General features: G+C 36.1%; 1 protein-coding gene across 5 annotated transcripts in view; it reads right to left on the bottom strand.

Moving 5' to 3' along the window:
- RAB3IP (RAB3A interacting protein) overlaps window positions 1-20,705 on the bottom strand; it is a 140,521-nt gene that overhangs the window by 6,073 nt on the left and 113,743 nt on the right. For 4 of the 5 annotated variants that reach the window (XM_078449690.2, XM_078449691.2, XM_078449692.2 and 1 more), the window contains 5 exons: window positions 11,992-12,087; window positions 5,955-6,032; window positions 5,118-5,321; window positions 2,238-2,366; window positions 866-978 (listed from right to left, as the gene is read on the bottom strand). In XM_078449690.2, the coding sequence (XP_078305816.1) occupies window positions 866-978; window positions 2,238-2,366; window positions 5,118-5,321; window positions 5,955-6,032; window positions 11,992-12,087 (620 nt within the window). The remainder of the gene's footprint in view (window positions 1-865; window positions 979-2,237; window positions 2,367-5,117; window positions 5,322-5,954; window positions 6,033-11,991; window positions 12,088-20,705) is intronic. The other variant, XM_060657002.3, reaches the window with a different exon arrangement.

The following is a 20,705-nucleotide window of genomic DNA, read 5'->3' as shown; positions in this document are numbered from 1 at the left end:
CTCTCTGTCCCAAAAATAAATAAAAAACGTTGAAAAAAAAAAATTTAAAAAAAAAAAAAAAAAAAGCCCTTTCCTCCTCTGCCTTCAAAATGACTCAGACAGGAGTCAATTACTGCTTTCTAGGAGCTTTCTCAGGCTTTCCAGTCACATATATACATCGTTCTGAACCACCAAGTAAGCAGCTTCCTCCAAATCTTTTCCAAGTCACTTTGCAAACATCTATGCCAAAGGTTCTAGGTACCACTGGTTTCAGTCTTTCCTCCTAGGACTGGACAGAAAAAAGCCTGCTCCACTATGAAATGTGGGAGTCTTACCTCTGAAGGTATATAATTGCCAAGTAGCTCTCATGTAAGACAGAACCGATTATTTACCAAAGTGAGAATCCTTTACACGATAGCATGAAACGGGAGGACTATTCAAGTCTTTCTGGTGTCCTGCTTTCATGCTTGATAAGACCTGGGCTAATTCACTGTCTTTCCAAACTATTTTTAACGGCAACGTTAGGAAGAAATATTCTACACCAAAACCTACTACACACAGCTATTTGTATATGTATAACAGACAAATATTCTGCTTATGACCCACTAAACTGATTTTATGATCAGTTAATGAGTCACAACAGATGGTTTAAAAAAATGTTTCTAACACCTAAGCTAACATATATGTATACTTTTGAATTAAAAGGGCTCTCCCTTTGATGCTACATTTGAAATGCTACAGCTTGCACTGAGGATTTGTCTTTAGCTGCACAAAATAGAAAACTAACAAGAAATTTAACCATTTAAAAGTAGGAAAACGAAATATTTGCAAATGTAACATTTTTAAAACTCAGTGTTTTCTACAAGACACAGTTCTAAAAACATACTTTGGTCCTCCACATTCGACTGCAGAAGCTTTCACAAATCGAATAGGTTGTAATCCCACTGGTTCAATGCTTAGAGTATTGTTTTCCACAGCCTCCAGAACGGCTGAAGCCAACTTTAAAAAAACAGAAAGTATCAGAAGCTATGCTGACATAAAAATATTAAAATTGTATTCTATAATAAACTAATCTTTAAAATTATTCTTTCCCCAAGCTCTACTGTAAGCTTAGTCTTAGCCAATGAAAAAGAAAGAAACTATACAATCTTGGTTTGAGTATTTTTACAACTCAAATATTATTATGAAAGGCAGGCAATTCAGTCATAGCTAAGTAACTTACCTCATTATCTGGAAGAGAACTGAAAGCATTAATTCCAATCTCTGTCCATCTCTTACCCACAATTAGCATCCACTATTAACACCACTTCAAGATGAATACCCTAATGCCTCATTTTGCTAAATTTATGCATATTTTTGAATACCAGTCATTCATAACACAGCAATATATACTAATTACAGCTATGTATTTTCTGAACTTGTACTTATGTGCACAAAAGAACTAGCTGAATTATCAAATATTAAATGCCCAGATGGAGATGGTAGCAACTGATCAACAACAGCTGAAACCAGCACATTGCTTCAGTCTGGCAAGATTACTAATACGGAATGGCCTACCTAGAAACAGACACAGAGACACAGTGAGTAACATATCTACATATCAAAAGTGTTTTACTGTTCATTTTAACTTCTCCTGACAAGTAAGGTTATAATTAAATCCTCTGAAGACTTAACATAAGACTCTTAGGATTACATTTCTTAGACACTGATTGACAGGATATTTATACACAAACCTTCCATATGTACAAATTAAAACTGTGACCTGACATTGGTATAGTACCCTACATTTTAAAAAAGTTTTTGTATGTACTTAATTTGCTTCATTTTAACCTCTTAACAGCCCTGTGACATAGGCAAGGAAGGCATTTTTTTCCATTTTAAAGATGAAGAAACTATGATTTTTTTTTATCATATATACATAAACCTAATAAACACCTCAGAGTATAGAGAACTTCCCTTACCCTGAGTGTTGGGCTAAGTAACAATCAAGAACTAAGCCCTACCCCCAGTGCACATTTAATACTTCACTCCAGTGTAACTAACACTTCACTCTATGAATGACCCTCTGCTCAAATAAGCAAAGATGTTCAGCAACTGAATGCCAAGAAATTATCATGATCTTAATATGGAATAAAGAAAATGGTAAATCACAACATGTTCGAATAATTTATTTACATAATAGAAAACATACAGCATGATTTAGCAAAAGGTACAGGAACCACTCTAATGCATTCCTATTAAAATAAAAAAAAAATTACCTCACTTTTTGAGAATGTTAAACATGGAAAGATATCTTCCTGATAAATTTTGTCTAAGAAAGGACACGATCTATCCATTGTGGGATCATCCTTCCAAGATCTGAATTCATTATACAGAGATAAGTCAGCCTGACAAACCAAAAACAAAAAAAAAACAAAAAAACCCATAAAATAATCTTTTTAAAGGTACAAAACATAAAATCACTTTATAAAACTAAAACCTAATTTAAACATTACTGAAAAAGAAATCCTACTCATTTAAAATAATGAACTGAACCATTCTTGATTAGTTGCAATACATGGTACCAACTTTCTTTAAAAAATTCAAGCTCTCAAATCCAAATGAGCCCTTTTCAACGGACCCACTATGGTGTCCAATGATGCTACCATTATCTCCACCCCACCCCTCAAAAGTGCTGGAGTTCCTCTTAAGACAATGTGCACACTGCTCTGAATATAAAACAAATGAGAAGTCTTTTCTGAAAATAATCCAAAAGTAATCTGGAGCGAAGTTAATTAAATAAAGTGTTTGACTAAATGGAGACTAAGTTGTGAAACCTAGTTTGGGTCAAAGGGGACACTAACTGTTCTGCTATCACCTGAAGGCACTTTCAAAAGAATTTTGAAAATGTTTCTTGTATAAGCAGCAGGTTTAAAAGCAGCATATATGTACCCTCCTAAATTGACTATCGTAAAACGTAACATTTATTAAGGCGTATTTTGCCACAGCAACATCAATGACTACTGTCTGAATTATCAACAATAATCCAGGCTGGCACCTGCCTCCCGATTCACTCTTCAGTTGTCCTTCGTTCCCCCTCCTCTCTTTAATGAACTGTTCCCCAAGTATTCTTCCCTCCAGATGCCCTCTACTCAGCTCAATACCACCTGTCACATACAGAGCCACACCTGCCCCCGGCTGCCCACTCAAGGTAGTGCCCCTCATCCAGCTCTAAGCCACTCTTGTCCAGAAGCACTGGACACGCCACAAACGACACACTGACTACAGCTCTGGCCTCTAGGACAGCTTAATCACATGTGCAGGTGGTTTCCATGGAAGTAATGAAAGGCTGAGTCTGAAATCCAAGCTTCCCCACAGACTTTCTTTTAAGGTATATAACAATACTTACATTTCCAAATTCATTTTCTTTGTAAAGTCTACCCTTTAATGGACATAAACCCCAAAGCAGGTTAAGTGGTATTCTAAGGAAAGATTCTAGTTTAAAGGCAGTAACTTAAACTATTAAGAGCTGACCCTGTGCGAGGAACTACGGTAAGCACTTCCTAAACACTTAATCCTCACAGCTGTGCGAGACAGACATTCTGCTCTTCACTGTTTTAGAGAAGGAAACTAGGGCTTAGAGAAAAAAGTAACTTGCCTAAGGTTACAGATCAAAAAACCAGTACAAGTTCAGATTCGTGTCTAAGTGACTTGACTGCAAAGTCTTGCATAATGTGTGTGCGTACACGCACGCACGTGTGCTTTTAAGTGCTTTCAGCAGATACGCTGCAAATATCGTGACTACCTGTCACTTTTTTTTACAGAAACGTGGGCATGTTTCACTTTCTCTCCAACTGTTTTACCTTCTTCTAAGGCTTACACAGGTCAACTTTGTGTGTTTCCTTTGTCCAATAAAACTTTTTGAGGGGCGCCTGAGTGGCTCAGTCAGTTAAGTGTCTTGATTTCGGCTCAGGTCATGATTTCACCTTTAGTGAGTTAGTAAGTTCGAGCCCTAGGTTAGCTCCAAGCCCACTTGGGATTCTCTGTTTCCTTCTCTCTCTGTCCCTCCCCTACTCATGTGCTCTCATTTGTTCATTCTCTCTTAAAAATAAATAAGTAAACATTAAAAAAAAAAACCTTTTTGATAAGTTTTCACAAAACATTAGAATACCGAATATATCTACAAACCAAAAAGTTGTATGTTACCTATTCACATTTTAAGAGTTCATAAACTAAGAACTTTAAAACGTTCCATGAGAAAACATTTAAATTTCGTTAGTGTAAACAATGGAAAACAAGGTATATAATCACACACACTGAGAAATTGCAGCAAAAATGCAAGTTGTACCAAGCAATTAAAAATGTTAATTAAATTCAAAGAAATTAAGGTTATAACTTAAAAAAGTTTCTTAAGTATTTCACGAACATGGATTTTAGATTCTGTCACATTCAGATCTGGCCACATATTGACCTTCTCTCTCACTAGCATCCTTTTTATTAATAAGTAAACAAATGCAATTCAATTAAAGTAAGTAACAACCCTGGTTATTCAATTTAATAAACTCCTGGCTTCCATGCAAAAACTTAACCAAATGAGCAAATACAACTTCTTAAAGATTAATGATGAACCTGAATAAAACAATGTAAAACAGAGCTCTAAAAAAGTGGGGGGAGGGATGGCTTAGTTCTATTTTTTGTTGCTTAATTATCTGAATTAACTCTAAGACTCAGTGAAAGAATACAAAACTCTACCTCTCCTAGAATTTAAGTAAAAACAATGTTCTGTTCAAGAAAATCACCTTATTTTCACACATTTCTTACATTCATATTTTGTTAGAGCATCCTACCAACAAATTCTGACCAGCCAGATCATTAAAGCCACCCACTCTCCTTTACATAACACAAGACAGTTTGCTCCCTAAATGAAATAGCAAGATGAAGAAACTTACCAAGTTTCTAGCAGGTACTCCAAGGTCAGCCAAGTAGAGAATGGAACTGGAGATTCCCTGAAAGCAGCCAGCTCTAGATAAAGCCTCCCCCATCTTAATATTGCATATTCTGTACTACAAGTTTTGCTGGCAAAAATCATAACTGACACGTCAGTGATGAGAATTACTAAGTATCAAGAGAGTCAGAGGGGACAGTCCTTGACGCGTTACCTCTTTGCAGTCTTTTACAATTGGCTGTATCACACTGAGGTCCTGATGACTGCCGCTCATAGCGCTGCTTGTACTTTTATTTCTTGTATGCCCCCTTTTAAAAGGTGTCTTTCCACCTGGCAGAGGCTCTTGTGTGGGTGATGTTGGAGAACTGGACAACACGAGTGTCTTCAATGCGGCTACTTCAGCTTGAAGTACATCAATCTTGAAAAGAAATCAACATAGTCCCATACACTAAGTTTTATGACAGATTCAGCTGAATGTCAGCAATTTGATCAAAACCCTTTCCTTTCAAAGATGAATATAAGTTTAATTGGTATTTGTTGTGGACTAACAAAAAGAAAGTAAAACCAAGTTTTTTCATGTTTCTTACAGTTCAGATTCAGCTGCTATTCACAATGTTAAAGGAAATTTTTCAAATTATCAAAATGTCTAACACAAACTTCATGTGAATTTTGAAAATCTCCAAATAGAATAGTTTATGATTAGTTGCGGTTGATTCCTAAAATAATAAAATAACAGTTTGGTGGGGGTTTTTTCAGTGAATTAAGAAAAATATTAACTTTAAAATGTGATTGTCTAGTCCTTTTGAGAATACATGTGATTCACAAGACTTTAAATCCTTTGGTTCTAATATCAGTGAACCCCAACTGTTCACTATTAACCCTATCTGTGTAGTGGTTATTCCCTACTTTATAGTTTCCTGCAGTTTCCAAATCTTCTAAAATAAACACTAGTTTACAATAGGAACAAAAGCCAATCGATGTTAAAGTATCCTTAAAACAGTAATCACTGATTTCTTTGTACTTTTTTACTATGAAAGCAGCAAAAACTTACTTTTCCTTGTGCTTCCTTTAGCTGCTTTTCTGCTGTTGCCTGCTTAACATTTGCTTCTCTCACCATCTTATGAGCTTCCTGAAAAAGGTGAAATCTCAAATTTCGGAAACGTATCGAGCATTTGTTTTCAAAAATCTCTCAAAAAGTATCTACAACAGTAGCAAAAATGTACTACCAACTTTTAACCTGAAAATGAAGTATTCCATGTCAATTTCTGAAATAACAACAGTCGTCTGACAGAGAAACTAGTAGGAGTTAGGAATAGGTACCTTCTTTTAGTACCAGTATCACTGAGGTAGCCAAGTTCAATCCTCCTGGTGAATGCTTGTGTAAAAAGACTATGTGAAACAATAAACATCCCACATGTCAAACCCAAATTCTCAGTGGTTAGGTTTCTGTAACTTGGGTCACAATATGCATACTCATATTATTAGTCATAGCAAAGATATACTGAAGGGACAGGTAAAAATATTAATACATCAATAATGCTGCAGTTTGTAGGAATGACAGCTGAAAAGCCTTAGGGCTTCCAATGAAAACATTCACAAAATGATATTAAGTGACAATTCTGTGCAGAGTTAATCTAAAAGGACAAATCAGAGATTAGCCTTTAGTAAGGTCTTAATTTTTTGTACAATAACTATGAAACTCTGGGTATTTAATTCCTTTTTCCTTTCTTATATTTATTCATCAAACATTTACTCATGACACCTTTTTGTGAGGTATTATTCCAGGTGCTAATAACGTACTGGGAAAAGAGACGGGTCCTTGTCTCTTAAGGAGCTTACGTTCAGTTTACATTGTAATAATCAAATAAAATGTCCAAGGAAGAATTCTGGCTCTTATTCTAAGTGCAATATGAAGCCTTATGATCTTTTAGAGGAAGACAGTCACTGATCTTTATTTTTAAAAAATTACTCTGCTGTATGGAATAATCCCATAAAGGATTAAGGACGGACTGGAACAGTACATAGGGTGCTTGAGATAATCCCCTGGGATTTAAGAACACATATGTTAGAACTACATTTTGCAGTTTATGAGAAGGATGAAAGAGAGAGAGAGAGAGAGAGAGACAGAGAGAGAAAGAGAGAGAGAGAGGAAGGAAGGAAAGGAGGAAGGAAAGGAGGAAGGAAGCAAGGAAGGAAATCAGCTTCAAAGACATTTAATACATGTTTGACAATGGCATCCTTACTAAGTCTGTCAACTTTTCAGTGGATGAGTAGACATTCTCCACATCAGAGTAGACAGCAGCATGCCCATTTGTTCATTTGCTTTTCCAGTGCTGTAGTGAACTGCAGTTTGTTTACATGCCCATAATATGAATTTACAGATCACATTAGCTTAAATAAGAGATGCTTTACTATCAATGCTTTATAATGAAATGAGATGAACTGAAAATCTTCCAAGCACAATTACGCTGGTTATCTTGTAACAAAGTCCTTAAGAGCTGCCAATTTAATAATGAGGTATGCATTTTTCTTTTAAAAATAATAAACGTTCCAGATTTGCTGAATTCTTCTGACAAGTGGCTGTCAACAGATCTCTATTTGGAAGATATTTTCAAAATAATAAACATATCTCATCTGACCCTTCAGGATAAGTGACATTTTAACTATAAACGCCAAAGTAACTCATGTGAAGGAGAGATTATCTGTTTAAATGTTTGGAAATGCACTCTGCCTTCCTTAACAGCAGACTATGCAATTTGGACCAAACTTCACATGGAGAATAAACAGAAAAGCTGGACAAGGACAAAATTTTTTTAAATGTGTCTGAAGGCATCAGAGAACTAACAAAAGTAAAGAACTAGGGGACCAAGATCCAGGAGAAGATGTAAACCCAAAGAGAGCTGGAATTTGGGGTGCCTTTTCCCTTAGTGATATGAGGGATACAATAAAAGAGAGTCCCTGGGGTCCCAAATGGAAACGTAAGAGAGCTAGAAGGAGGCAGAAGCAACAGCTAAAAAGATAACGTATAGGGTTTTGCAAGTTGACAAAAGACATCAAAAAGTAGATTCAAAACAAGTTGGAAAATTTTCTATCACTCTGCCATTCTGAAAGCTGGAAAAAATGCAAGTATCAGGTACACCAGGAGTCAGCAAACTTTTTCTGTAAAGGGTCACACAGTAAGCAGTTTGGGCTTTATGAGCCATACAGTCTCTGCTGTAATACTCAACCCTGCTACTGCAGTGTGAAAGCAGCCACAGACAACACGTGGACAGTGAACGTGGCCGTTTCAATAAACATTTATCAGCACTGAAGTCTGAATTTCAGGTTGCATGTCACAAAATACTCTCTTGATTCTTTTCCCTAACCACTCGAAAGTGTAAAAACCAATCTTGGCTCATAAGGCTGCACAAAAGTAAAGACAGGCTGTAGTTTGCAGACCTGATATAAACATTCATGTCTATACACTTCCAGAATTTGAAAACAGAATTTTTTTCCTATCTGGTTAGCAGTGATTCAAATGAAGGTGTTTTTACTCTTTCTTTAAAATAACGTTTAAACTCAACATTTGCTGATTAATTCACAAAGACATCGTTGATATTAGAGAATACAAATTCACTAGAGAATATTCTAGAAAAACTTTCACATAACCAGGAATGGAACTGAAAATTCAGTATAATGATTTAATATAGAGAAAGATGTATTTCTTCCATTTGGATCCATGTATTTGTGAGTTATTAGCTGCATTACATTTAATTTAAAATATGAAATTTAGACCAGAACTTCATCTGAATCATAAATTAAGATTAAAATTCTCTAGAACAAGGTAACATATGCAAGTGTACTACTTTCACTAAAAAAATATATACATACGCACAACATATTTTAGTGAGAATAAAACATTTCTGTACTATTATAAAAAATAAGCATTTACGATTGAGTTGCTTTATAAACTGGTGTTTTATAATTTATATAACAATTTATATATATTAGTATATACATGTAATTTGTAAGTAAGTATATATGCTTTTAAAACAGTGCCTGTCACATAGGTAATTCTCAATATTACGTATCTTCATCATAATAAAGGTACATGCTCAAATTGTTCTTTTATAGATTGAGTACATGATCAAAAAATGTGGCATCTACTGGGCTAGGTAATAAATACTAATGGCTTGTAAAATACGGACAGTCTGAATATGAGAAAAAGGAGAGTCCTCAATGATGACTCCTTTTCTGTGGCTTCAGACGAAGAGAAGTCCCATTTATGATTTACATAGTACTTAAAGTAAGGGTTGGGGTTATGAATTTGAATCTCAACATTGTTCCTTAACTTCTTATGCCTCATTTCCCTCACAGATAAAATGACAAAAATTTTCATTATATGCCTCATGGCATTACAGAGAGAAAACTAGGCATATTATAGACATTTACTAAAAGTGGTTGACAAAATGTAAAAAAAAAAAAAAAAAAAAAAAAATCTTAAGGCTACCCCCTTTTTTTCTTTGTAAAGCATTATTTCAACTGATTTCATTCTATATTATCTCAAAATCTGAGATACTAGGTGGGAATACATCTATATAACTTTAGAGTTCTTATTTTTGATAGTTTTTTTAAGACACAACTTTGCTACAAAGTATATTATATTCAAGATGATTCATACACAACAAACTCCTAATTTGAAGTTACATGTTAAGTTTGCCAAAGTTGTACAAATTGTTTATTCAAAATAACATTTAATTCTTAAAAAAACTGTATGTACATATATCTAAAATGCAAGCAAAAAGCTTTTTCATAATACAATGGTAAACTGAGATCATGAAGGCATAATTAAAAAGACCACAGAAAAATGTTTAGCACCTTTTCACAAAATTCATAAATAACTGGTTTGAAGACAATTCTCTTCATTACTGAAATCATCTTTAATTAATGTAACTTCTTTCCCAGAAAGAATACATAGTATCAAGGTTATTAGCCATTGTAGGATCAGGGATAGATCAGGGACCCAAAACCTTTTTTTGGTAAACTTTTTCATTCATTGCAAAACCAGCATTTGTGTTCCTTCACATCCCACTATGGAGAGGGAGAAGTTTCTCCTGTTTGTTCTCCTCCTACTTCATCTAATAGAATATACATACAAGTGCAAACAAGAGGAACTAAGCAAGGCTAAAATTATGGGCAGGCACGTGAGAAATTTAACACATTTGCTTTCTTATCTAGTACCTATACATCATTATGAAACTTTTCTGGCCAGACAATACTGGATGAAAAAGTCTAAGGTTTCTGCATACCCCTTCTGCAAACAAAAATGTGACAAGTCCTACAGCTCTTGTCTTCTAGAGCTTTAATTCCCCACTCTTCCCATCCTTACATTTATCTTTCTCTCATCTCTGAGGACTAGCTAACAAAAAATAATAATAGATCAGTTTTCCAATGTTCATGAAAGAAAATGATCCCAAAAAAGACAGAGGAGGGGCCAAAGGTGTGTGGCACAGAAAAGTCCACATCTGAAGAAACCCCCATTTAACCTGTTATGATGTTACTTACAACATTAAAAATGGTGGAGTACGTAAGTTGATAGATTAGGACTATCACTGCAATGACCATGTAAGTTAACACAAAAACATGTTATTTGAAGAAAAAATACAAAATATATTAGGATTACAATTATGTAAGAAAATACGCATACCTCTAAAACTGAAAAAAATGTTGCATAAATAAAAACAACAAAAATGGAAGAAATTTTTCTAAAATCTTTTACTACAAAGTTTTAAAAACAAATTTTTAGAGAAAAAAAAGAAATTATTGATGTGATAATGACAGTAGTCATTCCAGTAACACATCAACCTTTCTGAATAAGGAACTTTTATCTTAGGGCCAACACTAAGTACGATGGTTAATTTTATGCGTCAACTTGACTAGGCCACTGGATGCCCAGATATTTGGTCAAACATTATTCTGGGTGTTTCTGTGGAAGTGTTTCTGAGATTAACATCTGAATTGGTATGTGCAATAAGGCAGACTGTTCTCCATACTGTGGTTGGGCTTCATCCAATCAGTTGAAGGACTGAACAGAACAAAAAGGCTGATCCCCACAGAGTACAAGAGAAGTCTTCCTGCCTTCAAAATCCAAGTGAAACATCAGCTCTTGTTGCATCTCAAGCCTGTCAGCCTTAGGACTAGAACTGCGCCATCAGTTCTCAGGTTTCTCAGACCTGTGTACCTGGACTATAACTACACCATGAGCTCTCCTGGGTCTTCAGCCTGTTAACTCACTCTGCAGGTTTTGGGAACAGCCAGCTTCCATAATCACAGGTGCTGATTTCTTAGATCAATCTCTTTCTATATACACATCTTATTGGTTTCTGTGTCTCTGGAGAACCCTGATTAATATGTCAAAAAATGCAAAATGACAATGTCAGTGGAACCCTTAATGAGAAACACTGCTAGAACTGGGCAGAAATTTTGGTCCTGTTGGCAGGAGGGAGATAAGTGTGGGAATGCGTGAGTGGCTCAGTCGGTTAAGCATCCAACTCCTGATCTCAGGTCAGGTCATGATCTTGCGAACCGTGAGATCAAGCCCCATGTCAGGCCCCATGTCAGCTTGGGATCCTTCCCCCCTCCCCCCCAACCCCAATTGCTCTCTCAAAAATAAATAAACTTAAAAAAAAGAAAGAAAGAAAGGTAGGTGAAGTGTGCCTTCTAACAAGTAGGTATGCTTTCTAACAATCCTCAAACCATCACCTATCAGATAGCTACCTCAAGGGTTTCCCATCTTTGTTCTGGAGTCACATTGTAAGATTATCTTAAAGTAGCCCCTAAATACTTGATAAAAACAGAATTAAAATTTACAACCTTTCTTCCCACACGGGCATTTTTAAACAACCTGATTGATACTGGTAGCTTACGGTATCTTTTCCTTTTCCCATCATTTTAAATTGTAGACTCCATCTTAAAGATTTCATTTTTCTTAGATGATTTAGAAACTATGTAAAGCTAAGCATTACTTTTCCAAGATTCCCTCAAAGAACAAGTCTATGAATATAAAAAAAGCAAGACGTTGCTCTTGGCCAAGACATAAATAGACCAACCTCAAACAGACTGGCTGTGAGCTCCTCCAGTTCCTGTCCGAGTTGATCTCGTACTTTAGAAAGCCTCTCACACTCTTCATCTTTTAACTTCAGTTCCTATGAGAAATTGATCATTTTACTTTGAATCTCCATAGTTTGAAGTTAGATTCAACAGACTACATAATCTTTACTAATAAAATTACAAAATATTAATACTGTCCCCTCCTAAGGTTCACACTGAAAATGTTGATCTAGCACTTGCTGTGTGGAAAACAATGAGGCAAGTCTAAAATTACAAATATTTCCAACTTAAATATTTAAATTTTAATGTTTCTGTCATGAGACATACAAAGATTAAGATTACATATTATATGTGAAATATACAATTCAATAACTTCACTCTTTTTCCCCTTAACTGTTCTCTGAAGATATTTATTTCCATCCAGGAGGGAATTTCTTTAATTACGCTTATCCATCTCAATAAAAGTTCAGTGTGGTTTTTTCAAGTTTATTTTAAAATTTGTTCACTTATAGATAACTACGTACCATATGGCAATTAGTCTAAAATTTCCATTAGTAGACTATACCCATTTAGCCCTGCAACCAGAAGTGAATGAAACATATTTGCATTTAAAACTAAGAAAAATGTTAACGACAAAATCACTTCCTAATATTTATACATGAGTTCTCAAAAGGCATCAAACAGATGTTTAAAAAATCCCTTATTAAGATGTAAATAATATGCAATTTTATATGCTGTCCTAAATTAATCTTTCAAATTTAGGGCTAAAAAAAATCCCACCTTCCTATATATTGGTCACAATTACACTAATGAAATCATGGATTTGTTGTGTTGTAATTGTGGTGGCAGCATAGAATCCCCCAAGGGCAACTCCTGAAAATTAAATATACCAACTGGAAGGTCAGAAGAACCCAATGAGTACACCTTCAACAAAACTACGGAAGGAAATCCCCACAAATCTTAGACTGTGAGAGAACGTGGCTACACTACCAACACCAAAGAATCAGCAGCTATGTGGAAGGGGCAGCAGGAAGTGGAAGTGACTACAGAGGTATCGTTATGAAGCCTCAGAACCCAAAAATCATTACAAATACCCCAAAGGAGAGGACTCAACCTCTCTGAAAACTGGGAGAACAAGTATGAGAACAAATGGAGAAAAAGGAAAAGGTTTTCACAGGCTCCAAGTTGCAGGTGGAATGCAAAAATGTGTGTGTAGTCCTGACACAGCAAACAGTGCTGTAATGCCCTAAACTCTGAGGAATCACGCAGCATCATTCAGCTGATCAGGAATGATTCCTGATCAGGAATCATTCAGCAAAGAGACCCTTCTAGTACAAAGCCCACCCAAAGGGAAAAACTCTTGGAATCTGAAACCAAACTGCAGGACAGGAATAATGGACATAGAGAGAAAGAAGGCTAAGATATCAAAGGAGAAAGAGGGTGGCAAGGTTCCAAAGGATCACAGAAAGTAGTGTAAGAAAAAATAATTATCTTTTCTTATATTTCTACTAGAAATATCATTTTTAGAGATAATGTTAAGCCTGTAAAGTTTGCAGAGGCACTGGGCTAGAGGAGAAACCTTCCTGAACAAGGTTTACCTCTGAAAGACAGAAGTGGTGACACAGATACACCAATAACAACAGAAGGGAAAGCTCTTGAACATGAAACTCCTTGGTTTATCCTCCTCCTTCACAGGAACCTCCTCCTAACAGTCCAGGAAAATCCAATTCATTTAAATATGAAAAACAAACACAAATATGTGAAGTTACCATTATAAAAAAGTTAAACACAATCCAAGTCACCTATAAGGTAATCAGATTGGTATTAAAATGCCAACAGCAGTTTATTCTAGAAAACACCAGAATAACATTTTTTAAAAACATTTAACTTTATTTTTGAGAGAGTGCAGGTAGGAGAGGAGCAGGGAGAGGGGAACAGAGGATCAGAAGCAGGCTCTGTGCTGACAGCAGAGAGCCAGATGTGAGGCTCGAACTCCCGAACCATGAGATCATGACCTGGGCCGAAGTTGGACACTCAACTGACTGAGCCACCCAAGTACCCCCAGAATAACATTTTTAAGATAGTCAAGGGAAACACTGTGAAATGAGAATTTTATATTTAGCCAAAGGATAAAGTCAGAGACAAAGAGTTATAAACCTGCAGAACTTCAGAGAATCTCTCTCCTATGAGTGACTGAGTGACCAAGTAAAGAATGAGATTCAGATAATCCAGAAGAAGCTGGAGAAGCTTTAACGCTAAGGACTGAGGGTGAGAAGCAAACATATTTAACTGTAGAACTACAACTAAAAGATGACGATATCAAGAGAACGAAAAGACAAGCCTGGGAGAAAATTTCTGCGAAAGACATACCTGATAAGAGACTATTATCAAAAATATAGAAATTCTTAAAACTCAACAGTAAGAAAACAAACAACCGGATTAAAAAATGGGCAAAATACCTGAAGAGACAATTCAACAAAGAAGATATAAAGAAGGCAAATAAGCATATGAAAAGATATTCTGTATTATAGGTCATCACGAAATGCAAATTAAAACAACAATGATATCATCACACACCTATCAAGAGTGTCCAAAATCCAGAACACTGACAATACCAAATGCTGACAAGAACGGGAAGCAACAGGCTCTCCCATACATTGGGAATTTAGCATGGCTCAGCTAGGTTAAAAGACAGTTTGGCTGCTTTTTATAAAATTAAACACACTCTTACCATATGATCCAGCAACTGCACTCCTTAGTATTTACCCAAAGGAGTTGGGAACAGATTTACACAAAAACCTGTACACAGATGTTTATACATTCCTAATTGCCAAAACTTGGAAACAACCCAAATGTCCTTCAGTAGGTGAATGAATAAACTGTGGTACGTTGAGATAATGGAATATTACTCAGCATTAAAAGGAAATGAGCTACCAAGCCATGAAAAGACATGGAGGCAAATAAATGCGTATTATTAAATAAAAGCATCTAATCTGAAAAGGCAACATACTCTGATTCCAACTATGACATTCTGGAGAAGGTAAAACTGTGGAGACCATAAAAACATCAATCATTGCCAGAATTTGGGGGTAGGGAGGAATAAACAGGTTTAGAGGATTTTCAGGGCAGTGAAACTATTCTGGGTAATATTACAACTGTCAATACATGTCACTACACACTTGTCAAAATCCATAGAATACAGAACACCAAGGAAACCCTAATATAAATTCTGGATTTGGGGGGATAGTGATATGCCAATATAGGGTCATTGATTATAATAAATGTATCATCCTGGGGTGGGATTGGATAGTGCTGAGGGACCATGCAGGTGTATGGGAACTCTGTATTTCTCTCTCAATTTTAGGTGAACCTAAAACCGCTCTAAAAAAATTAAGTCTGTTTTTTAAAAAGGGATAGAGCTGACAAAACAGCTACTTAAATGTGATGAGCTTTAGGAATATAAAAATAACAAACATTGAGGCACCTGGGTGGCTCAGTCAGTTGAGCATCTGACTTCAGATCTCGCAGTTTGTGGGTTCGAGCCCGGCATCAGGCTCTGTGCTGATAGCTCAGAGCCTGGAGCCTGATTCTGATTCTGTGGCTCCCTCTCTCTCTGCCCCTCCCCTGCTAGCACCCTGTCTCTCTGTCTCTTTTTTTTTTTTTTTTTTTTTTAATTTTTTTTTTTTTCAACGTTTTTTTATTTATTTTTGGGACAGAGAGAGACACAGCATGAACGGGGGAGGGGCAGAGAGAGAGGGAGACACAGAATTGGAAACAGGCTCCAGGCTCCGGGCCATCAGCCCAGAGCCCGACGCGGGGCTCGAACTCACGGACCGCGAGATCGTGACCTGGCTGAAGTCGGACGCTCAACCGACTGCGCCACCCAGGCGCCCCTCTCTGTCTCTTAACATAAAAATGTTAAAAACAATTTTTTTAAATAACACACATACACACACACAAATAAGAGAAAGATGAAATTAAAGTCATAAACTTCTCAAATATTCATGGGGAGCAAAGGTATACAACTTGAGACTCACAACTTAACTAGTATAAACCTAAACATATCTAAGAGCAAGATATTAAAACTGAGATAAAACTTTAAAATTCAATGATACAAGAGAAATAAACAGGAACTAGATAATTTCAGTATTGCTTATGGCAGGGAACAAAGGCAGTATCTCAAGAAAGGCTAGGAGATATATACATCTTTGATTAAAGGAAAGTAACAACTAGAACGGAAATCAAACCTTCCAAAACACCAAAAAGGAAGAAGACACGAAGAAAACAGAGCACATAAGGGTCTGCATACACACCCAGGAGACATCTGAAAGCTATGTGACAGAAACCAGCCCAAACGTAACAAATTTATCAATAAACGTGCATGGGCGTAACTCACCTAATTAAAAGAAAATGATTTTCAGATTGGCTTAAAAAAGCAAAATTTATCTCTGTACTGTATACATAAGAGACACGCCTAATACAAAGTGATTCAGACAGATTAAAAAAAAGAATGGGCGAAGTATGCTTTAAAACGTAATACAAATAAAAATAAAATAAGAATCTGAATCTTGATATCAGAATACAGGGCAAAAATCACTGATGACAAAACTTCAGAACGCTGAAGACCACAATGCAAAATGAAAACTTTAAAATACTGCCAAATACAAAAATACAGAAGTAGTCCTAAACAAACAGGAAGGACACACCATGTTTTTGAGTAGAAAGATCTCATAAAGATGCCAATTCTCCCTGAGTTCATTTTTAAATCTGTAACTGCATAAATCTAATGCCAGATTCTTTCAAACTCTAAAATTTCACTATTTTACAATTTCCTATGAAAACTAAGCCAATTTATTCAACATTTCCTACTAGGTGGTCCCTATGGTAATCCCTCAGGATACAAAACCAGCTAAGATACTGCCCCTAGAGAAATTTCCAATCCACTAGAGCAACACACTGTCGTTCATGAAGGCAAAATTCTTGAATAGCTCCCTATCATTTACCAAAGTGGCACGGACCTCACTGTAATACTAAAGGCCCTCTACAACACGTGCTCAATTTCCCTTTCGAGTTATCTCCCTTGATCCATACTCTAGAGTAAAACTGGCCTGATTCACTCGTTTCACTCCCCATCCGAGCCCATCCATCTGGTTTAACCTTTTCCACGTAAATGTCTGACTACTTTCTCTCTATGCCTCAATGTCTATTCTCAGTCTACCTATGTGAAGTTGAATTTGTAATCCGTGTGACTATTTCTCAGAATTTGTACTTTTCATTATCAGAATGTTACACCGTAACATAGTTATTCAAGCTTCATTCCTTCAAGAAACATTAATTTTGTGTTGATTGAATGCTGATTCTTCTGTTAGCATCAGGCATTCATCTAGGTGCTGGGGACACTTAGAAAAGGAGTAAACCCCCATTAATGATTTTCCTGTTCAGCGTAGCAAATCTTTAAACAGATTCACGTGGCTATTTGATAAGGACTATAGTGATGCATACATACCAGAAAAAGTAGGAGTTTGCCAAATGCAGAGGAAGAAATAAAAGAGTATGTTTTATAGTAGCTAAAGACGAGGAGGGATAACCACCACAAAAAGATAATGCCAGCAAGTTAGGTTTATGACCTGTCCTGAAAAGCACTGCCTTGGAAATCAGGATTTCCTTTAAAGACAAAGGGAAATTATCTCAAAGGCAAATGGGAAGTCACTGAAAGATTTTAAACAGGATAGCAACAATCAGATCTGCAAATCAAAATGGTAACTTGGAAGTGTAGAGAGGTTAAAAAAAAAAGACTAGATACAAGAAAAACAGTTCACTGATCACTGGTATACTTTAGCAGCAGATACAAATTTAGAGTGGTAGTACTAAAGAAAAGAAATTTGAGAGATACTCAAACCACAGAACATTAGGACTCTGATCAAGTATATTCCAAACTTAAGACTATTGTATTTAAGATAAACATATAATACATCAAGAAAGAAAAAGTGCTGTCAATGAAACTATGTTTTTTTTTCCACTTGGAATTTTCATTTTACACATATAGGAAGAACCTTTTTAAGCTGACAGAGACAGAGATTTTTATTCTTTTTTTAAATATTTTTCTGTTTCAATGCTATCATAATGAGGTCATTTTGAAGACATTTAAGCCAGTAATTAAGACCAACAAATAAACCCAACTCACAGAGTTCAACTGAATTAATCACAACATGAACAACTACAACCAAGTTCACACACAAGTAGGCAATGATGAGTGTCATGAAGGTTAAAATCGGAAAAAAAAAAAAAAATATACAACTCCATATCAGTAAACATGACTGTGTATACATGTCTTTTCTCCCCAGCTAGTAAACACCTTAAAGACAGGGTCAAGTCTAATTTATTTTTGCCCCCTACAGGGCTTTGAACAATGCTGTTAATACTTTGGTTACTCAAGAAATATATCTGTTTATAAAAGAACATAGTACATGTTTATGAACATCCATGGCCACAGTTAGTAGAACCATGCTGAATATGGATTTGATACAGGTACATGTTTTTGAGTGACTTTATCTGGCTGCAAGTCATTCCACTGAATTTTATTTTACAAGTTATTTCACTCTCTTTTAAGGAAGAATAATTAAAAGCTGAAAGTAACACATTATACCAGTGGGTCTCACACTTAGTAAATATAAGAAACAATGAGGGAGTTTATTAAAAATGCATATCCCCAAGCCTTAGCACGATAATATTATTTCAGCAGAATCTGGGACAGAGTCCAGGAAGCAACACTTTATTTTATTTATTTTTAATTTAAATCCAAGTTAACATATAGTGTAATAATTTCAGAAACAGAATTTAGTGATTCATCACTTACATAACCAGTGCTCAGCCCAACAAGTGTCCTCCTTAATGCCTCTCACCCTTCTAGACCTTCCCCCCACCCAATACCCTGCCAGCAATCCTCTGTTTGTTTTTTGTATTTAAGAGTCTCTTATGGTTTGTCTCTGTTTTTTTATCTTATTTGTGCTTCCCTTTCCCTATGTTCATCTGTTTCTTAAATTCCACGAGTGAAATCATATATTTGTCTTTCTCTTGTTTTGCTTAGCATAATACAGTGCACTTTCACATTGTTGCACATGGCAAAATTTCATTCTTTTTGATTGCCACATAGTATTCCCCCACCCACCCACCCACACCTTCTTTATCCGTTCATCAGTCGATGGACACCTGGGCTCTTTCCATATTTTGGCTACTCTTGACAGTGCTGCTATAAATATTAGGGTGCATATGCCCCTAAGAAACAGCTCTCCTGTATCCCTTGGATACATACCTAGTAGTGCAATTGCTGGGTTGCAGCATAGTTCTATTTTCAATTTTTTGAGGAACCTCCATACTGTTTTCTAGAGTGGCTCACCAGTTGGCATTCCCACCAGCAGTGCAAAAGACATCCTCTTTCTCCACATCCTTGCCAATATCTGTTGTTGCCTGAGTTGTCAAGTTTAGCCATTCTGACAGGTGTGAGGTGGTATCTCATTGTGGTTTTGATTTGTATTTCCCTGATGATGAGTGATGTTGAGCATTTTTTCATGTGTCGGCTGACCATCTAGATATCTTCTGTGGTAAACTGTCTATTCGTGTCTTTTGCCCATTTCTTTACTGGATTATTTGTTTTTTAGGTGTTGATTTTGATAAGTTCTTTATAGATTTTGGATACTGGCCCTTTATCTGATATGTTGTTTGCAAATATCTTCTCCCATTCTGTCAGTTGCCTTTTACCTTTGCTGATTATTCCTTTTGCAGAAGTTTCCTTTGCCAAAGCTTTTATCTTTATGAGGCCCCAATAATTCATTTTTGCTTTTGTTTCCCTTGCCTCTGGAGACGTGCCAAGTAAGAAGTTGCTGTAGCTGAGGTCAAAGAGGTTTTTGCCTGCTTTCTCCTCTAGGATTTTGATGGCTTCCTGTCTTATGTTTAGGTCTTTCATCCATTTTAAGTTTATTTTTGTGTATGGTGTAAGAAAGTGGTCCAGGCTCATTCTTCTGCATGTTGCTGTCCAGTTTTCCCAGCACCACTTGCTGAAGAGACTGTCTTTATTCCATTTGATATTCTTTTCCTGCTTTGTCAAAGATTAGTTGCCCATACATTTGTGGGTCCATTTCTGGGTTCTCTATTCTGTTCCATTGATTTATGCGTCTGTTCTTATGCTGGTACCATACTGTCTTGATGATTACAGCTTTGTAATACAGCTTGAAGTCCGGAATTATGATGCCTTCAGCTTTGGTTTTCTTTTTCAGGATTGCTTTGGCTATTCAGGGTCTTTTCTGATACCATACAAATTTTAGGATTGTTTGTTCTAGCTCTGTGAAGAATGCTGACGTTATTTTGATAGGAATTGCAGTAAATACGTAGATTGCTTTGGTTAGTACCCAAGAAGCAACATTTAAAAAAGGTAAACCAAAGCCCAACTTCTACTTCAGAATTCCATCAAAACTGCTCTTCAGCAATGACCTACAGAAGGCCAAACAAGTGAAGAACTACAGTATCATTTCTGGCATCTCTGTACCTCAAAATCAATGATCACATTAGTATTCCCCCTACACATGGTATGGATTTGTTGCTGGGAAGTGGTTGCCCAGTAGGGACTACATTTCCTAGCCCACCACACATCTAAGTATCAGTATGAAATTGGTTTGCAATGGAATGTGAGCAAAAGTTGTGTGTGTCACTTCTAAGT

This window comes from Panthera onca, chromosome B4 (genome assembly GCF_046562875.1).
Source record: "Panthera onca isolate mPanOnc1 chromosome B4, mPanOnc1 haplotype 2, whole genome shotgun sequence".
NCBI classification, from domain to species: domain Eukaryota; kingdom Metazoa; phylum Chordata; class Mammalia; order Carnivora; family Felidae; genus Panthera; species Panthera onca.
Note: the sequence above shows the minus strand (reverse complement) of the source record. Positions and strands in the feature narration are given on the sequence as shown.